At 36.0% G+C, this 19,628-nt stretch overlaps 1 protein-coding gene and 1 pseudogene across 2 annotated transcripts in view; both read right to left on the bottom strand.

Moving 5' to 3' along the window:
• ABCB5 (ATP binding cassette subfamily B member 5) overlaps window positions 1-19,628 on the bottom strand; it is a gene marked incomplete at both ends in the record, with an annotated part of 94,972 nt that overhangs the window by 49,472 nt on the left and 25,872 nt on the right. The window contains 3 exons of the mRNA XM_084230118.1: window positions 170-310; window positions 4,101-4,262; window positions 12,038-12,208. Coding sequence (XP_084086244.1) covers window positions 170-310; window positions 4,101-4,262; window positions 12,038-12,208 — 474 coding nt within the window. The remainder of the gene's footprint in view (window positions 1-169; window positions 311-4,100; window positions 4,263-12,037; window positions 12,209-19,628) is intronic.
• LOC311168237 (cytochrome b-c1 complex subunit 6, mitochondrial-like) lies at window positions 15,792-16,112 on the bottom strand (annotated as a pseudogene). Its single transcript has one exon. The product of its transcript is annotated as a cytochrome b-c1 complex subunit 6, mitochondrial-like (transcript).

The raw sequence follows: 19,628 nt of genomic DNA, 5'->3' as shown, positions 1-19,628 counted from the left end.
AATGACATAGACACAGTCTTATTTGAGGACCTTTTCCCTATAGTGTCAACTGATGCTAGAGAGAAGTTTAACTAATTTTTTAATCAGAACTAATTTTAAATATTATAAAGATTAAATAAAAATTCGTTGGGAAACGTGGGAAAATGCTTGGTGATGGTTGAAACGTTACCTTTTTATATTGGATGAATTCCTCAGACTTGTCAGTAAAGTCTTTCTTGATGCTATTTATAGAGCACAGAGGAACTGAGCTGTTATTTTTTTCAGTAGGATATGTCATTAATTCCATATGTTCATCAGCTTTTTTCATGTCCTTAAATGAAGAATAATCATATTACTACTTGAATAATACCTTGAATGAAAAACTCCAAGGAACTTTATTAAGCATTCCTCTAACACTGTACTGCCTCTGCTACTAAAAAATGGAAGATTCTTGTGCAGTTTTGCTGAAGATTTTGGGCTTGATAGAGAGGCTGTAAGATAAACACATACTAAAATGTTATTGACTAACAACAGCTTACTGTGCCCTCTTAAGATCTGCATAAGTAACTGGAGAAAATTATGACTTAATCTAAAATAATTTTTCATTAGCAGGGACAGATCTTAGCATAGAAGCTTTATGAAGCAGATGACTTAAAAGTGATTTTCTAATTCCTTTTTTTCTAACTTTTTTCTGGAGCTTATCAATTTATAACATGTAGCTAGGCACTTAACTGTGAAGCTGGTCCTGGGTTTGACAGATCTTAGGAGAGAAGAATGCTTTCCAGACTTGCCCATTCCAAACTGATCAAAAAGCAAATTTGGTGGGACCAGCTTGTTTAGAATAAGGAATTCCAAAGAAGTTATGTTAACCTTGAATTGCTTAATTCATAGAACAGGTGACAGTGCTCAATGTCTAGTTCTTGTTTTCTCTAACTCAGAGAAGTTTTAGAATTTCAGACAAGTTTTAATGAAATATAGGAGTTATATATTCTCTGTACATCTGAGTATGGTATGAGTCATTTTGTGACTTCCCCATGAAAAGATGTGAGGAAGGGGAGAAGACAGAAATGAGCCCAGTTAGGATGATGTCAACTCAGGGGAGTAGAAATGGAAAGATATAGATGGATTTAGAATTGCAAAGAAGAAAATGCGTATGTAAGGCTTCTCAGGATACTGTGATTCTTTGAAAAGCTTAACAACGTTAATCAGTCATTTCAAGGTACAATGAACTTAAACCAGTCTTATACTATGCTAACATCTTTTTTTTAAAAGATTTATTTATTTATTTATTTATACAAGCACTGGGTACAGTCAGAAGCACGGGAGGGTGAGAGAATTCACCAGAGCCAGAGTGGGGAGCAGAGCAGGCAGAAGGACCGAAGTACACTGCTGAGGGGAGCAGCGGGCGGCAGGAGAGGTCTGCGAACCATGTGGGACCCTCCTCCGGTGGCCAGGGAGCAGCCGGGGATCGAACCGGCGCTGCAGAGGCTGTGGGCAGCTTCACAACCCAGCGCTCAACCACTGCGCCACCGGGGAGGCCCTATGCTAACATCTTTAACCAGATATTCTCTTATGCTTTTGCTTTCTTTGTTCCCATACAGTTCCCTACCAAGAAAGAAATCTTTCATTTCTCAGCTATGATTTCATTTTAACAAATGTGTATACAGGAGTATGTCTATAAATAATTGCGTACATTATAATAACAACATTAATTTCCATGGTTGAACTTTTCTGAAGTTTGATTAAACTGATGTTAAGAATACTAATCCCTGGTGGCACAGTGGTTGAGCACTGGGCTGCGTAGCTGCCTGCAGCCTCTGCAGCACCAGTTCAATCCCTGGCCACCGGGCGAGGGTCCCACATGGCGTGCAGACCTCTCCTGCCGCACCCGCTGCTCCCCTCAGCAGTGTATTTCATCAGTCTGCCTGTTCTGTTCCCCACTCTGGCTCTGGTGAATTCTCTCACCCTCCCATGCATCTGGCATGTTCCCCTGTTCTTGTATAAATAAATAAATAAATCCTAAAAAAATACTAATAAAATAAAATTTATTATTTCAACAATAACTTCAAACACCTTACCTGAATAAACTTATTTCATACTTACATTAATTCATTAATAGGTTACTATTATTTTCTGCATCTTAGGGATTAGAAAATTGAGGTGCAGAGAATTTAAATAATTTGCTCAAAGTCCTAAAACTATGAGTGACAGGCTTGGAGTTTCAACTTGTGTGACTCCAATGTAACTTTAATCAGTTTGCTATAATGTGCCTCAGGATTGATTCTTTTAGTACTAGCAGTATTACTTTGTTACACTTATGATCATCATGAATTCTCATATATTGATTCATTTGGACACTGCATGTAATAGAGTCTAGAGTTTCAGAATGAGTTACTATTTGTATAGACCGCATGCATGTTATGATTACTATAAAACACCCAGAATATTACAATTGTTCCTTATTAATATTTTAAATGGTATTATTTTTTATAGTAGAATGAGTAGTATTTTAGGTAATCAGAGAATCCAGTTCTTACTTTTTGTACATTTTTACTACAAACACCATTTTTTGTCTGTGTTGTAAAACATTTTAACCTAGAACTTAATAAAAGATTTTTAGTTATAATGAAAAATAAGTTATACTTCCAAAAAGATCTAGGTGTAGTAGTTTAAAAAAAATCTCACAATGGGTATCCCTGGTGGAGCAGTGGTTAAAGTCTCAGTACTATCAAGTGATAACCAGCCACTGCAGCATGAGTTCCATCCCCTGCCAGGAGCTAACCCACATGGCACAGCAGACCTCTCTCTCCTCCTCTGATCCTCTCAGCAGTGTATTTCAGTAGGTCTACCTGCTTTGCCCCCACTCTGTCTCTGGTGAATCCTCGCACCCCTCCACATCTCTGGCCTATACCCCAGTTCTTGTATGCATAAATAAATAAAAATAAATCTTAAAAAAATTCTCATAATAAGGTTAGTTGGATCTAACCTACTGATCTAACAGTGATTTCCTTTTATTACTAAATTGTTCAGAATGTTAAATTTAGTAAAAATTGTGCAGATTCAACTAGCAAATTACACCTAACTTTAAGGTTTAAAGGAAAATTGGCTTAATGTGAAATACAACTGGAATTGGGAAGTTTTAAAGTCAATATAGGATTACGTTTTAAACTTTTTTTTTCTCTTTACACTATTATAGCTTTACAAGGTGTACTCAGAAATACTTCATTCTACCATTGTGGAGAAAGCTAGGATTTGCAATGTGGATTTGATGAGGAGATGGAGGCTCATTACATTCTAAATTCCCGATTAGCAAAGAAATATCATTAACATATAACCAGAAAGTTAGAGCTATAAAATAAAGCTGAAGTGTTGAGATTGGTTATCCGGTAAGTTCCCTTTAGAAAGAAGGTTGCCTTCTAGGGCAAGAGAACAGGCTGGACCAGAATGAAGAAGAGAGCTAGAATCTAATCCTTATCACTTACATTAATATGCTTTAATGAAAAATTTATGTTAAATCCACTAGGGTAGATCATATGGCAAGAAGAAATGTGGTCCATAAAAACCAGGAATTTGTCAATGAGCCTCTAGCATTACCATGCCTTCTCTTGCTCATACAATATATAACATTTGTATGCATAATTTTGCATTTGTCTCTGTAGCTAAGTTTTAAATCTTCATGTAGGAACTGTGTGTTATATTTTTTAGTGTTCTAACCAAGAGATCACTGTATATAAAACTGGATTGTCCCACATCTGTTACATAAAGCTTTGAAGCCTCTTTGTATTGTGCCTGGCAAAATTAGGTGCTATGTACAGTTAGTTCTTTAACTCTCATCATATTATCTAGCACAATTCTGGGCATATTAAAGACAATTTATTTGCTGAGGATCTGTAAATAAAATTTGACTGCTTTGTAAGCCTAAGATTATAATTTGGGACTTATGTTTTCTAGTGTGGTATGATCTATGAAAAGTTAAAAAAAAACTGCTAACACAACTTTATTATTATTATTATTTTACATTTTAAAAGGACAGGTTTATTACGCAAAGGAGAAAAAGAGAGGTATCTGCATAGTCTCAGGCAGGCAGAGCTTAACATAACTTTATGTCATATAAACATTACCTGTGACATTGCAAGTGAATAATATAGACCTTGCTTCGCCATTAAGTCAGCATGTGTTCCTTTTTCTACCACCATTCCATCTTTTATGGTCACAATCAGATCTGCACTTCGAATAGTGGAAAGTCGGTGTGCAACCACAATTGTAGTCCGACCTTTGCTTGCCTTCCAACAATAAGGACAGAAAATGAATATAAAGTTAGAAATAACAAATGCTGAATATTCAAGAAAGCTTCTTGTTATACTATTATTTAAAATATCATGTTTAAATATGAGAATATGACTGGCACCAAATTTTCTTGATTTTTTTTAGCTTGAAATGTCATTCAACATTGCATAAATAGGGGGCCTTCCCGGTGGCGCAGCGGTTGAGCACTGGGTTGCGAAGCTGCCCGCAGCCTCTGCAGCGCCAGTACGATCCCTGGCTGCTCCCCAGCCACCGAAGGAGGGTCCCACATGGCGCGCAGACCTCTCCTGCTGCCCGCTGCTCCCCTCAGCAGTGTACTTCGGTCCTTCTGCCTGCTCTGCTCCCCGCTCTGGTGAATTCTCTCACCCTCTCGTGCTTCTGACTGTACCCAGTGCTTGTATAAATAAATAAAAATAAATCTTAAAAAAATTGCATGAATAGCTTAGCAAATTTCATAAACAGACTAAGAAAGTTTAATGATATAAGAATGCAGTCCACTATTTCAATAAAAACTCATGATGGATGTAACTTTCATTGTAGTACATGCTAATTGAGCACAAAAGGTAAGCAATCTCATACACAGTCTACTATATATATATATATATATATATATATTAAGGAAGCTTGATTTTCAACAATTAATTTTTAAAATTTTTATTTATATATCTTTGTACATTGTTTGATTTCTCCTCTCAAGTGTAATCCCCATAAAATTCTCACCACCAAGACACCCACGAACTACCACCATAGTCTCTTGTGCTCTTCCCTCCCCTGTTTTGCTCCCTCTCCCTCCCTCTCCCCTGCTGAATGTCTCTGATTTGGATTTTGAACAATTTCTTCACACTTGTGTTCTCTATGTGAGAAATAGTTGCTCTATTTGAATTGTCAAGGAAGAGGCTGGGGGTGTTCAATATACTTTTCCATCCTTCCTTCCCACCTTCTTCCATTCCTTAGATTCCTGGAAAACCCTAGTACTCCAAGAATACAGCCTGCAAATCTCTCACAACTCTTAAAATTTTCCACCTGTTTTAGCTACCAGCATTTAACTGACCATCTACCATTAGAAGGTCTTTATGGTAGTTAAGTTCTGGTGTCTTAACTCTTGATTATTCCATTGTGTATGTGATAGCCAATTGGCTTGACATTCTAGGTGAACACTGTTCCTGTTAGGTCATGGCATCTGTCTGAGAAAGCATTCTCTTTTGTAACATGGGTGACAAATAGCAAAGTATCAGGTACTCAGGAGCCATATTAAATGACTCATTGTCTCTTTAATTCTTCCTTTCAAATTGCAGGCATTATGTGAATATATATATAAGCTTAGGTTAAGACCTAAGAGGAAAACACATCAAAATCTAAACTCTTTGCTGAGATGAGGCCACAATGTATTACCCAATTAGGAATATGAAGTAGTACACAATGTTATCTTTTTCTAGCCTGAAATCTCTTCATTCCCACTTCTAAATAACTTACCAAACAATTTGTTAAAAGGTGATAATAAAACTGATGGTCATTTAATTGATATCTTTTTTCTTCACTGAACTTTATTAATAAGCTATTATTTGTGGAGAAATTTACAACAAAAAGTAAATGATGAAGGAAATGGTGGGCAAGAAGAGGTAATACTGCAATAGTTAGCTTACTTTCACAATATCTTACATAGTCCAGAACTCTAGCTACAAATAACACATTAGAGATGTCTTTAGTAGCAATTAGGAAGTCAATTTTTTTTAAACCTGCTTATCCCTTTCCCTGTTAATCTCAGTCTTCCCAATGTTTATTAATGTCCACTGGTTTTTGTAAGTATTTTACTTTATCGAATGGTCTGCTATGTAAATGTGTAGTGTTTGTTTTTATCATTCTGATTTGCCTTTTCACATATAATTCTCTAAAACTCCCTCTATTTTGTTGAAAGTGGCTGCATTTTATCATTCCTTATGGCAAGATTATATTCCATACAATTTATATACCAGATTTTGTGATCCAGTTCTTTATCAGTGGGCACCAGTTACATTCACAACAATGATGTGGTAGGGTTCCTCTTTCTCTGCATTATCTCCAGTACTTGTTAAATTTATTTTTTAATAAATGTGCCATTCTCACAGGCATCAGAGTCTCTCACTGGGCTTTTTACCTGCATCTCTTATTGGAAGACATAATGAGCACTTTTTTTTTTCATGTCTGATCTTGTCTTCTGGACATCCTCTTTGGTGAACTATCTGTTTATATTTGCTACATATTTATTAGACTGTTTTGTCTTTTTATTGTTGAATTATGTGATTTAATATATCTTATTTATTAAACCCCTTTCAGTTATACATTATTATTCATTCAATAAGATGTCTTTTTAATCTCATATTTTCTTACACTGCGAATAGCTTGAGGTAATTCTACTTAATTTTTTTTTTTTTTAGAAATTAGCTTTATTTCTTTTTTTTTTTAAGATTTATTTATTTATTTATGCAAGCACTGGGTACAGTCAGAAGCGCGGGAGGGTGAGAGAATTCACCAGAGCCAGAGCGGGGAGCAGAGCAGGCAGAAGGACCGAAGTACACTGCTGAGGGGAGCAGCGGGCGGCAGGAGAGGTCTGCATCCCATGTGGGACCCTCCCCCGGTGGCCAGGGAGCAGCCGGGAATCGAACCAGCACTGCAGAGGCAGCGGGCAGCTTCACAACCCAGCGCTCAACCGCTGCGCCACCAGGGAGGCCCAATTCTACTTAATTTTTATTTTTATTTCACTTGGCACATCAGTTCATTTTCCAAATACAACTTTATTCTTGATGTCTTGGAACATATCATTAATGTTTTTCTATTTATTTTATTCCTGCAGGTCTTATATCTAAATCTTTAATCCATTGGGAGTTTATTTTTGTGTGTAAAGTTAAAGAGTGATTCAACTTCATTCTGTTATGTATGGCTTTCTAATTTTCCCAGCAATGTTTCTTAAAGGCACTGTCCTTTCCCCATTTTATGATCATGGATGATTTCTTATAGATTAGGTATTGATATGTATATGAATTTATTTCTGGAATTTTAATTTTCTTCCATTGATCAATGTATCGGTGCTCTTTATAGTAAAGAGCAATATCTTCAAAACCAGCCTTTTTAAACACAGAATTGCCATATGATCCAGCAATTACACTTCTTAGTATATACCAAAAAAATTGAAAGCAAGGACTCAAGTAGATAGCTGTACATCAGTGTTCACAGCAGCTACTGGTGCTCTTTATAGTAAAGTTTGAAGTCAGGTAACATGATACCTCCATTTTTTCCTTTTTCTCAGGATTGCTTTGCAATTTGAGGCCTTTTATGGTTCCATATAACCTGACATATTTTTCTGTTCAATTACTTGGAAAAATACTGCTAGCATTTTGATAGGATTGTGTTAAATGTATACATTGCTTTATGCATGATAGTCATTTTGGTTATGCTAATTTTTCCCATTCCTGAGCATGGGATAAACTTCCATCTTCTATGTCACTCTTTGCTGGACTCCAGGAAAAGCCTGACTTCACATAGGCATTTTCCCTATTTGTGGGAAAGGACAAAGCTTAGGAATAATTTAAATTTACAGATACCATTGAGGTACTTACCCATATAATGGAAGATATTATAATATACTTTTAATATTTTTTACTATATTTTAAAGGGCTGAAATGTCATGTTAAGTAAAAATTATAATTCATCTATGAAAGAAAAACCCACTGATTGTATTACAATAGACTCAAAATAAACACAATAAGGGGACAAAAGGATGTCTATTATAAGACTACCATGGGATATAGTGTGAGTTTCTTTCCAAAGTAGCAATGTGGTTTGTATAGAGGTGTTTTATTTTTAATTCTAGTAAAATATGTATAACATGAAATTTACCACTTTAGCCATTTTAGAAGGGTGGGGTTCTCCTGGACCCAAGAGGCCATTTCCTCTGTGTATATTATTTTTTACTGAGGCTTGTATTGCTATCATTTTTCCGTATATGGTAAAATTTTAACCACTTTTAAGTGTACAATTCAGTGGCATTAACTACTATGCAGTTCCAAGTTTTTCTTCATCCCATACAGAAACTCTGTTCCTTTTAAAGCATAACGCCCTATCTACCTTTTCTCAGCACCTTGTAGCCTGTGTTCCACCTTCTGTTTATGAATTTGACTATTTTAGCTATTACATATAAATGTTTGGACATTTTTCATTTTTTTTAAGTTTGCTTAGAGTAATGTCTTCTAGGGTAACATATGTTATAGCATGTATCAGAATTACCTTTATTTTTTAAAGACTGAGTACATTTATATATCATATTTTGCTTATTCATTCATCAAATGTTCACCTTTTGGCTATTGTGAATGATGCTGCTGTGAACACTGATGCACAGCTATCTATTTGAGTCCTTGCTTTTAATTTTTTTTGGTATATACTAAGAAGTGTAATTGCTGGATCATATGGCAATTCTGTGTTTAAAAGAGGCTGGTTTTGAAGATATTAGATTAGATTTAGCTTCAGTCCCTAGTAATATATTCTTTTTTAAAAAAGATTTATTTATTTATGCATGCAAATACTGGGGTACAGGCCACGGGTGTAAGGGGGTGAGAGGATTCACCAGAGACACAGTGGGGAACAGAATAGGCAGATTAAAATACACTGTTGAGGGGAGCAGCAGGCAAGTCAGAAGAGGTCTTGAGGCGACACAGCACGGTGGTTATGTGAATGGGGTAGAGGGCCAACTGTATGGATCCAAGTTCTGACTTCATTGTTACTAGCAGTTATTCAATATCCTCGTGACTCAATGTGCACATATGTAAATGTGAGATGTAGAATAAGCAGGAGAATAAATATTTTTTTCTCACTGAGTTTTTGTAAGGATCAGCTACTATCATCCATTTGTTCCTTTATTACACCTAAATAACTTATAAATGGTTACAAATATGAGTCTGATTAAGTGGGTTAATAAAATGTTCCATGATGCTTTTGGAATAAAGTGGTCTGTGTGTCACCTTTATTTAGTCTTCTGGCTTAATTCCAGTCAAGGAAATCCCCTCGCAGAAATCCCCTTTTCGCACCACACAATTATTGTGTTGTTACAAATGGTTAAGAAAGAGAAAGAAAAAAACATAACAAATCCCTAATTCCATAAATAAATAAAGGTTGTGTTATTCAACTAACAATCACAGAAAAATATGTATGTGCATGTGTGTGTTTGTGTACTAATTAACCTAAATTCAACTTTAGATAACTGCTTCTTGGGGTTTTATTAAAATAGTCCATAGCTTAATGTACTAATGAATTTTCTTGTTGTTCAGTTCTCCAAGTAGTATAATTTTAAGGGGCCTGGGAGGAAGACTAACAGTGCATCATAGAGAGAAAGAATAGTGATGATAAAGAAAAATTCATGAGGGCTTCAACAAAGCAGTACTGTTTCTTCAAAGAATAAAACTGTGATGGAAACCCTTCCCTCATAATTAGTAAAGGGCCCTTTTAAAGATTCTCCATTGATGTGGTGTAGCTGAACTTCACTTAATAATAATTATTCCTTAGATTTGCATACTACTTTTAACATTTCAAAGAACTTTCATAGACTTTATCATAGAATCAGTGTGGGTTTCTTTCAGCTTCCCCAGGGGCTTGCAGGTGTTCACTGCCATGCCTCCTTGTAGTGGGACAGCTTGGAAACATGCTGCAGTGACATGCCAGGTCCAAGCTAGAGTGGAAGTCCATATCTTATGGCATAAACCTTTATCCACTCACCCTAGATCCTCCTCTTAAACAAGATTAGTGATGCAAAACTTGTTTGTAGCAAGCCTAGATTAAGAAATCCAGAAAACAGTACTTCAGACTTTGGAAAAATTCTGTATCATTCTTATCCAAAATCCATTTAACAAATCTTTATTGGCTGTTTAAGGGTTAGGTATCATTGTAAAGCTGGGGATGCTGAAGTTTACCAATCAAAGACTTTGTCATCAGAGAGCTGACATTCCAGGGAGGTAAGAGATAAAAACACAATCAACAAATATATATGTATTATGTTAGCTGATGAAAAATGCTATGACTGGATGTTCAAAGAAAGTTCAGTGTGGTTCGGGAATCATGTGATAGGTTCCAGAAGGAGCTTGGCACTCCTCAGAACTCTTTAGCTTACTGAAAGTCATTTGGTTTATACTTAGAAGATTGAGCTAGGGACTCATTGGAGGATTTGAAGCAGAAGCATGACATGATCAAATTTATTTTTAATGGCAATACTTGGTTGCTGTGTTGAGCCCTGATTGGAAATGGCATGGATTGAAGAAAGAATCAATTGCAATAATACAAGTAAGAACAAGAATGATAGTTCCTTCATGCTCCTTTTTACTGAAAACCTACCCCACATCCCAGGAAAATACTGATTGAATATTTTATTACTATAGATTAGTTTTGCTATTCTAGAATTTCATTCAAAAGGAAGACAATGGGGCAATGGAGAGGAGGTAATGGGAAGAATATGTGAGGGTAGGCTGTGGAGGGGAGTGCATGTAGCTTTCACCCAAGAGGAGGAATACATTTTATTGCACCTTCTTTGATTGATTAGTGAATGGGTGTCACTTTTAGATAAAATCTGGTGACTGTTACAGATCAGGTTGTATTAGGCATCAGGGTCTGGGAGTTCTTAGCATAAATAAGACCTGCTCTATTCCTTCCCCTCTTTAGGTAGGGACCTCTCTAAAAGCTTGATTCCACAACTACAGTATGTAGTAGATGTAGAGGAATCTCATGGTGATAGAGTTTTCATTACTATTTCTGTATTTTAATTCTCCTCTTCACCATGAGTCATTTTCTGATAAACTGCAGTATATATAAATAATCAAGCTTATTGTTCTACTTGTCACCCCATTTACCACTTATACTCATCCCAGAAAAGACCAGCAGACCTTACTTAAAGCAGTTTCATACCTATATATCCCTACAGTGTTGATTTAATCTTCTTGCCTCTTTAAAAACTGAAAAAAAAAATTTAAAAACAATCCTTAATTCCCCTACAATTCTGCCGCATAACTACTATTATTTTCATGCATTGTTCCTTCTTTTATATCCACATGTACACATGCCTGTTTTGTATAAATTGGAACAGTAATTTAAAAATGGTCTGCATTCATCTTTCTTCATTTATGATACAGATTCCATTTTCACCAGTAATGGAAAACTTTTTACTAGTTATCATGTTGCCAATTAACAGTTTATTTTAAAAGCCTGAGCTAAGTTTGGTTGCAGCATCTTATAGTAAACAGGAGGTCAGGGCAATGTTTGAGGGTTCAGGGCAGTTGGAGGAGGATGGTTCAAAGTCAGGGCAAACCACACGAATGCTTCTCTACTTGAGATGGAATGAAGTTAAAATGACCTCTCTCTGGCTGCCCTACAAGGAAAAGTGGTCAGGGAAGAGAATCCCACAGGTGTGCCTGGAAGAGGCAATTGGTGGATATGGTTATAGTCACGATGGAGATTTTGGGAGAGTGGGAAGTAAAGACATAGTGGAATGAGAGCATATATACCATGGCTGCTTGGATATCAGCTTCATATATATTTTTAACACCAAGTATAGGATCTCTTCTCTTCCAAATTATTTCCTATAAATACTAAACAAATGTTTAAAAGGGTGAACACCCTCCATCCATATCTTGAGGATTCCAAACTTAATAAATGATTTTCTATAGAGCCATATTTTCTTGTATTTTAAAATAATGCTAAACCAGGAATACTGAAGTAAGAAATACAATCGTTCACTTACCTTCTCCAATGCTGCTTGAACAAGTGATTCACTTTCTGTATCCAGGGCAGATGTAGCCTCATCTAAGAGCAGAATCTTGGGGTTTCGAACTAAAGCTCGAGCAATTGCGATTCTTTGTTTCTGTCCTCCACTCATTTGAGCTCCTTTTTCCCCTACCAAGGTATTAAATTTCTAATGATAAATAGGAAAGAGCACAGAGACAGAAAAGAGCATGATCAAATGATTAGAACAAAAAATAATTACAGTCACTACTTCAGTCTGGCTGATTTTGACCTTTGATTTGTTCTTCATATAACCAAACAATTGTATATAAAAAAGAATCTCGTGAAAAAAGGACTAACCAAAGAAAATTTAGTTAGGCCTAAAAGAAACTAGGAAATATGATAACTGAGAGTTTATAGAAAAATTAATGATAATTTGAAGCAATTTTTGAAGTTTTTAAGACAATCTTAGGATATACTGGTATCTTTAAAAGAACCATGCTAACACAAATACATAACTATAATTTGAAATGTTTATTAGCAATTTAATATATTTTCCACAATTACCTTATTGCATATTCTGAAAAATAGGATGTAAAAATTACTGCAAGACTCTTCAATCTTGGGAGACTTTTAGGTCTTCTTTCACTTTTTCTGGCTATATGCATCTTTAACAAATTAGATACTATAGATATTTGCTCTAGAATTTCATATGATGAAACTTTTTTAAAAAGGCTATTTTTTAGAGCAGTTTTAGGTTCAAAGAAAAATTAAGAGAAAAAGAGAAAGTTCCCACATACCCCTTCTCCCTCACATGCATAGTTATCATTATCAACATCCCCTGCCAGAGTGGCACCTTTGTTATAACTGATGAACCTAGACTGACAGATCATAATCACCCTTAAGTCCATAGTTTACATTAGGATTCATTGATATCAATGATATACACATCATTATACATTTGTCCATAGCCATAAAATGCCCAACCCTGAGAGGGAATCTTAATGTAAACTATGGACTTAAGGGTGATTATGATCTGTCAGTCTAGGTTCATCAGTTATAACAAAGGTGCCACTCTGGCAGGGGATATTGATAATGATAACTATGCATCTGAGGGAGGAGGGGTATCTGGAAACTTTCTCTTTTTCTCGTAATTTTGCTTTGAACTTAAAACTGCTCTTATTACATCATTATACTATCATACGGAGCATTTTTCTTGCAATAAACATCCTCTGTGCTCTATCTATTAATCTTTACACTAGTCTTTTTAATTATCTCCATAGCATAATCTTCTCTACAATCTCAGGAATTAGAATGTGAATTCCAATTCTCAGTTGTAATCCTAAAGTATGAACCTTTTCAGACTGTCTTGTTTTCACTTAGTAATATGCATTTAAATTTCCTCCATGTCGGACCAATGGAACTGAATAGAAATAAACCCACAGATCTATGGTCAACTAATCTTTGACAAAGGAGCAAAGAATATGCACTGGAGCAAAGAAAGTTTGTTCAATAAATGGTGCTGGGAAAACTGGGTCGCTACATGCAAAAGAATGAAGCTTGACTACTACCTCACACCATGCACAAAAACCAACTCAAAATGGATTAAAGAACTAGACATAAGAACTGAAACCATAAAATATATAGAAGGAAATATAGGTGAAACACTACATGACATGAACCTCAAAGACATCTTTACAGACGCATCACCCAAAGCAGTGATAGTGAAGGCAAAGATAAACAGCTGGGACTACATCAAATTAAAGAGCTTCTGTTCAGCGAGAGACAATAACCAAAACAAAGAGAAACCCCACCGACTGGGAGAACATTTTTGTACCCAACACTAATGATGAAGGACTGACCACAAAAATCTACAAAGAGCAGATGAGATTCAACAAAAACAAAGAAAATAATCCAGTCAAAAAATGGGCAGAAGAGCTAAAAAGAAACTTCTCTGAAGAGGAAATGCAAATGGCCACCAGGCATATGAAAAAATGTTCAACATCCCTTATAATCAGGGAAATGCAAATCAAAACTACAATAAGATACCATCTCACACCAGTGAGAATGGCACATATTAAAAAAACTAGCAACAACAAATGTTGGTGAGGGTGTGGAGAGAAAGGAGCTCTCCTGCACTGCTGGTGGGAGCGCAAATTGGTCCAAACACTATGGAGAGCTGTGTGGAGATTCCTCAACCTACTAAAGATAGAGCTTCCATATGATCCAGCAATTCCACTCCTAGGTACTTACCCAAAGGACACAGAAACATTAATTCAAAAGGGTACCTGCACTATGGGGGGTGGGGGGGCAGGGAAAGGAGGGATTGGGGTCAAAATAAGGGGGTTGCAATTGTATGGGGAATATAAAAATAAAATTTAAAAAACAAAACAAAATAAAGCAAAAACAAAAGGGTACCTGCACCCCTATGTTTATAGCAGCACTGTTTACAATAGCTAAGCTTTGGAGACAACCCAAATGCCCAAAAATAGATGACTGGATCAAGAAGATGTGGTACATATACACAATGGAATATTACTCAGCATTCAAAAAAGATAAACACATGCAATTTGCAGCAACATGGATGGAGCTGGAAGGGATCATGCTCAGCAAAATAAGCCAGAAAGAAAAAGAAAAATACCAGATGGTCTTACTCATAACAGGAATCTAGAAAACCTAAATAAGGGACCAGGAAAAAGAATAACTATAAGAAAGAAAAAAATCAAAATCAACAAACAACTACGAACCAGAGACACACTTTGGGGGTGGGAAGGAAAGGAGGGTTTGGGATCAAAATCAGGGGGTTGCAATTGTATGGGGAATATAAAAATTTAAAAAAAAAGTTCCTCCATGTCTTTTTTCATGGCTGAACAGCACAGTTCTTTTTTAGTGCTGGATAATATTCCATTGCTTCATTTCACAAATAACACAATTCATTTATCCATTCACCTAATAAAGGATATTTGGGTTTCTTCCAACCCTTGGCAATTATGAATAAAGCTGCTTTATTCGTGTGTTTTGGATTTTGTGTTGACATAAGTTTTTAGCTGCTGTGGACACAGTTAAAGGATCTTATGGTTAAGAATGTGTAGTTTTACAAGAAATTATCAAACTGTCTTCCAAAATGGCTGTACCCTTTTACATTCTCAACAGCAATGAATGAGAACTCTTGTTGCTCTACAGTCTCATCAGTATTTTTTATTGTCAGTATGCTGGGGTTTGGTCATTCCAATAGGAGTGCAGTGGTATGTTGTTGTTATTTTAATATACATTTTTCTGATAAACATATGATAAGTATTATCTTTTAATTTGCTTATTTGCCATCCAAATATCTTCTTTAGTAAGATGTCTGTTAAGGTTTTTGGCCCGTTTCTTAATAGGACTGTTTTCTTATTTTTTCAAGAGTTCTCTATACATTTTTGGATTCTAGTCCTTTATGTGTCTTTGTCTTTTCATTCTTTTCACATTGTCTTCCACAGAGCAGTTTTTAATTTGATGAAGTATAACTTATTAATTACTTCTTGCATGGTATGTTCTTTGGTGCAGTATCTAAAAAACCATTGCCATATCCAATATCATCTAAACTTCCTCCTAAATTATCTCCTAGAAGTTTCATAATTTTGTATTTCATATTTAGGCCTATGACCCATTTTATAGTTTTGTGGGGTTTTTTGCAGATAATAGGACTTTATTAAGATGAAATACTGTTAATTACACAGACTACTGTGTAAATTCAAATCCACAAGTTTCACATGAACTTACACAAATAAGAACTAAATGGCGTGTTCAAAATCATAAGGAATTATCCTGATGCCCCGGTGACGAAAGCTGGTAAAGAGTTTGTGGGCCACGCAGTGGTCCCTTGCATGCACGAAGTCAAAGAGCTCCTCAGTGCAATCCTCCTTTGTCTGTGATCGGGAGGATACATGCTCATCACAGAGCTCTAGTCGCTCCCGAGCCTTTACACATTTCTCCAGCTGCTCTCAATGTTCTCTCATTGTTGTCAGGGGATCCACTAATTCCTCCTCCTCGGCTTCCTCCTCCATGGGATCTCCGGACCCGGCTAGCATCTTTTGCTCGTCCTCCAGCCCCATGTCCGGCTACGTTTCTGAATTCAAGCCGAGCAGCAACAGCGATACCTACCCCGCTTCAGGACCAAAAAGCCCATTTTATAGTTTTTGAGAAGGGTGTAAGGTCTATGTAAAAAAAAAAATAAATTTTTTTTTGCATGTATATGTCCACTTGTTTCAGAACCATTAATTGAAAAGACAGTTGTTGTTCTCATGTAATGTCTTTGTGCCTTTGTTAAGTATCTGTTGGTTATATTTACATGGATCTAGTTCTGGACAGTCTATGAGTCATTAGGTGATATTGTTGTTGTGTGAATGTTGTAAGAGTGTAATTACACAAACTTACATGGTATAGCTATATACCGATCTGGTACAGTCCATTGGGACCACTGTCTCTGTGATCCATCGTTGACTGAAATGTCATCAAATGGTGCCTGACTGTATCACACTGTTTTGATTACTACAGCTTTATAATAAGTCTCTAAGTCAGATAGTGTAGTCCTTTAACTTTATTCTCCTTGATATTATGTTGGCTTGTCTGGGTCTTTTGTCTTTCTATATAAACTTTGGAATCAGTTTGTTAATTTCCACAAAATAACTTGCTGAGATTTTGACTGGAATTTCATTGAATCTATAGCTGGGAATGACTGATACTTAGGCAATGTTGATTGTTCCTATCTGTAAAGATGGAATATTCCTTCATTAATTTAGTTCTTTGATTTTGTTCATTAGAGTTTTATAGTTTTCCTCATATATATCTTGTACATATTTTGTTAGACTTACACCTAAGTATTTCCTTTTGGAGGACGTGGTATTGTGCTTTGAATGTCAAGCTACATTCCAGATTTAGCAAAACCAAGTGAAAACATAAAAACCATTGGAGCTCAGTTAAATTTGAATTTCAATAAACATAGGTGTACAGGTGTTCTTTTGAATCAATGTTTTTGTGTCCTTTGGGTAGATCCCTAGTAGGGGAATTACCGGTTCTTATGGTAGCTCCATTTTTAGTAGACTGAGGAACCTCCAGACAGCTTTCTATAGTGGTTGGAACAGTTTACACTCCCACCAGCAATATAGGAGAGTTCCTTTTTCACCACATCTTCGCCAACATTTGTTGTTGCTTGTTTTTTTGATATGTGCCATTCTTCCTGGTGTAAGGTGGTATCTCAGTGTGGTTTTGATTTGCATTTCCCTGATTATAAGGGATGTTGAACATTTTTTCATATGCCTGTTGGCCATTTGCATTTCCTCTTTGGAGAAATGTCATTTAAGTTCTTCTGCCCATTTCTTGATTGGACTGTTTATTTTATTTTTGTTGAGCCATGTGAGTTCTTTGTAAATCTTTGTGATCAGTCCCTTATCAGTTGAATGGCGTGCAAAGATTTTTCCCCAATCAATGGCATGTCTCTCTGTTTTGGTTAATGTCTCTTTTGCTGTGCAGAAGCTTTTCAGTTTGATATAATCCAAGGTGTTTATCTTTGCCTTCACTATCACTGCTTTGGTTGATGAGTCTTTAAAGATGTTTCTGAGATGTATGTCTTGAAGTGTTTTACCTATATTTTCTTCTATATATTTTATGGTTTCAGGTCTTATGTCCAGTCCTTTTATCCATTTTGAGTTGATTTTTGTGCACAGTGATAGGTAGTGGTCTAGTTTCATTTTTTTGCATGTGGAGGTCCAGTTTTCCCAGCACCATTTATTGAACAAACTGTCCATGTTCCATTGCATATTCTTTGCTCCTTTGTCAAAAATTAGTTGTTCATATAAGTGTGGCTTTATTTCTGGGCTTTCTATTTGGTTCCATTGGTCTGTGTGTCTGTTTTTGTTCCAATACCTAACTGTTTTCATTTTTATGGTTTTGTAGTATAGCTGGAAGTTTGGAAGTGTGATACCTCCTTTGTCCTTTGTTTTCATCAGTAAGGCTTTGGCTATTCATGGTTTTTCATGGCTCTATATGAATTTCATCAGTATTTGTTCTATTTCTTTGAAGAATGTCATTGAGATGTTTATTGCAGCACTATTTATAATAGGCAAAACCTGGAAACAACCTAAATGCCCAAAATAGATGACTGGATCAAGAAGATGTGGTATATATACACAATGGAATATTATTCAGCAATCAAAAAGGATAAACTCATTACATTTACAGCAACGTGGATGGTGCTAGAAGGAATTATGCTCAGTGAAATTAGCCAGAAGGAAAAAAAAATATTGGATGGTTTCACTTGTAACAGGAATATAGGGGAAGCAAATAAGACATTGGTGTAAAAAAAAGTAACAGTACAAAACACAACAAAACAAAAACAGACAATTATAAATGAGAGACATACTGCAGGGGAGGAGGAGGGCGAGGAATCAGAGGAAGGGAAGGAGGAGCACAGAGGACTGTGGTGATGGTGCATGGGTGCCTTGGGGAAGGAAATTCTATGGGGACTCAATCTGAGGGGGTGGGGGGAAGCAAGTGTTGTTTAAAAATAAAAAAAATAATTAAATTAAAAAAATTGAATTTCAAATAGGGAATACTTTTTTTTTTTAAATGATATTCTTTTTTTTTTTTTAAGATTTATTTATTTATTTATACAAGCACTGGGTACAGTCAGAAGCGTGGGAGGGTGAGAGAATTCACCAGAGCCAGAGCGGGGAGCAGAGCAGGCAGAAGGACTGAAGTACACTGCTGAGGGGAGCAGCGGGCGGCAGGAGAGGTCTGCGCCCCATGTGGGACCCTCCTCCAGTGGCCGGGGAGCAGCCGGGGATCGAACCGGCGCTGCAGAGGCTGCGGCCAACTTCGCAACCCAGCGCTCAACCGCTGTGCCACCGGGGAGGCCCTCAAATAGGGAATACTTTTTATATAATCATGTTTTATATAATATTGGGGAATAGACTTTCATTAAAACATTACTCATTATATATTTGAAATAAAAATTTATTTAAAAATTTTGTATTTGATCTGGCAACCTATATCAATATGAACTTGCTTATCCATTCAACTGCTGGTATCTAGGATAGAATGCTATCATAAATGCATGTTTAACAGTATAATAAACTGGTAAATTGCTTTCTAAACTGTACCAATTTCACTTTATTTGTAATGAACTAGAGATACAGTTGCTTTACATCTTCGCCTAAAGTTACTGTTAGTCTATTTAATTTTGGCAACTCTAATGAATTGGTACTGCAATGTGGTTTTTAACTTTGGGTTTCCCTGGTGATTAATAATGTCGATTATTTTCCATATGTATATTGTTTATTTGATTCTTTCTGATGAAATGCTGTTCATGTTTTTGTCCACTTCTCAGTTTATTTTTTTGTTTTATTATTCTATTGCTGGTATCGATCCACATCCCTCATTATATCTGTGTATGTATTTTCTTTCACCCTGTGTCTTGCCGTCTTATGTTCTATATGGTTTACTTTAGAGAGAAGGTTTTAATTATGATAAAGTCCAGTTTATCATCTTTTAAAATACTAGATTTTTTTTCTATCTAAGAAATTTTTCTTATCTCAATGTCAAAAATATTTTCTTCTAAGGTTTTATTTGTG

This window comes from Talpa europaea, assembly GCF_964194135.1.
Source record: "Talpa europaea genome assembly, chromosome: 3".
Classification (NCBI taxonomy): Eukaryota; Metazoa; Chordata; class Mammalia; order Eulipotyphla; family Talpidae; genus Talpa; species Talpa europaea.
This window is presented reverse-complemented; position numbering and strand designations above follow the sequence as displayed.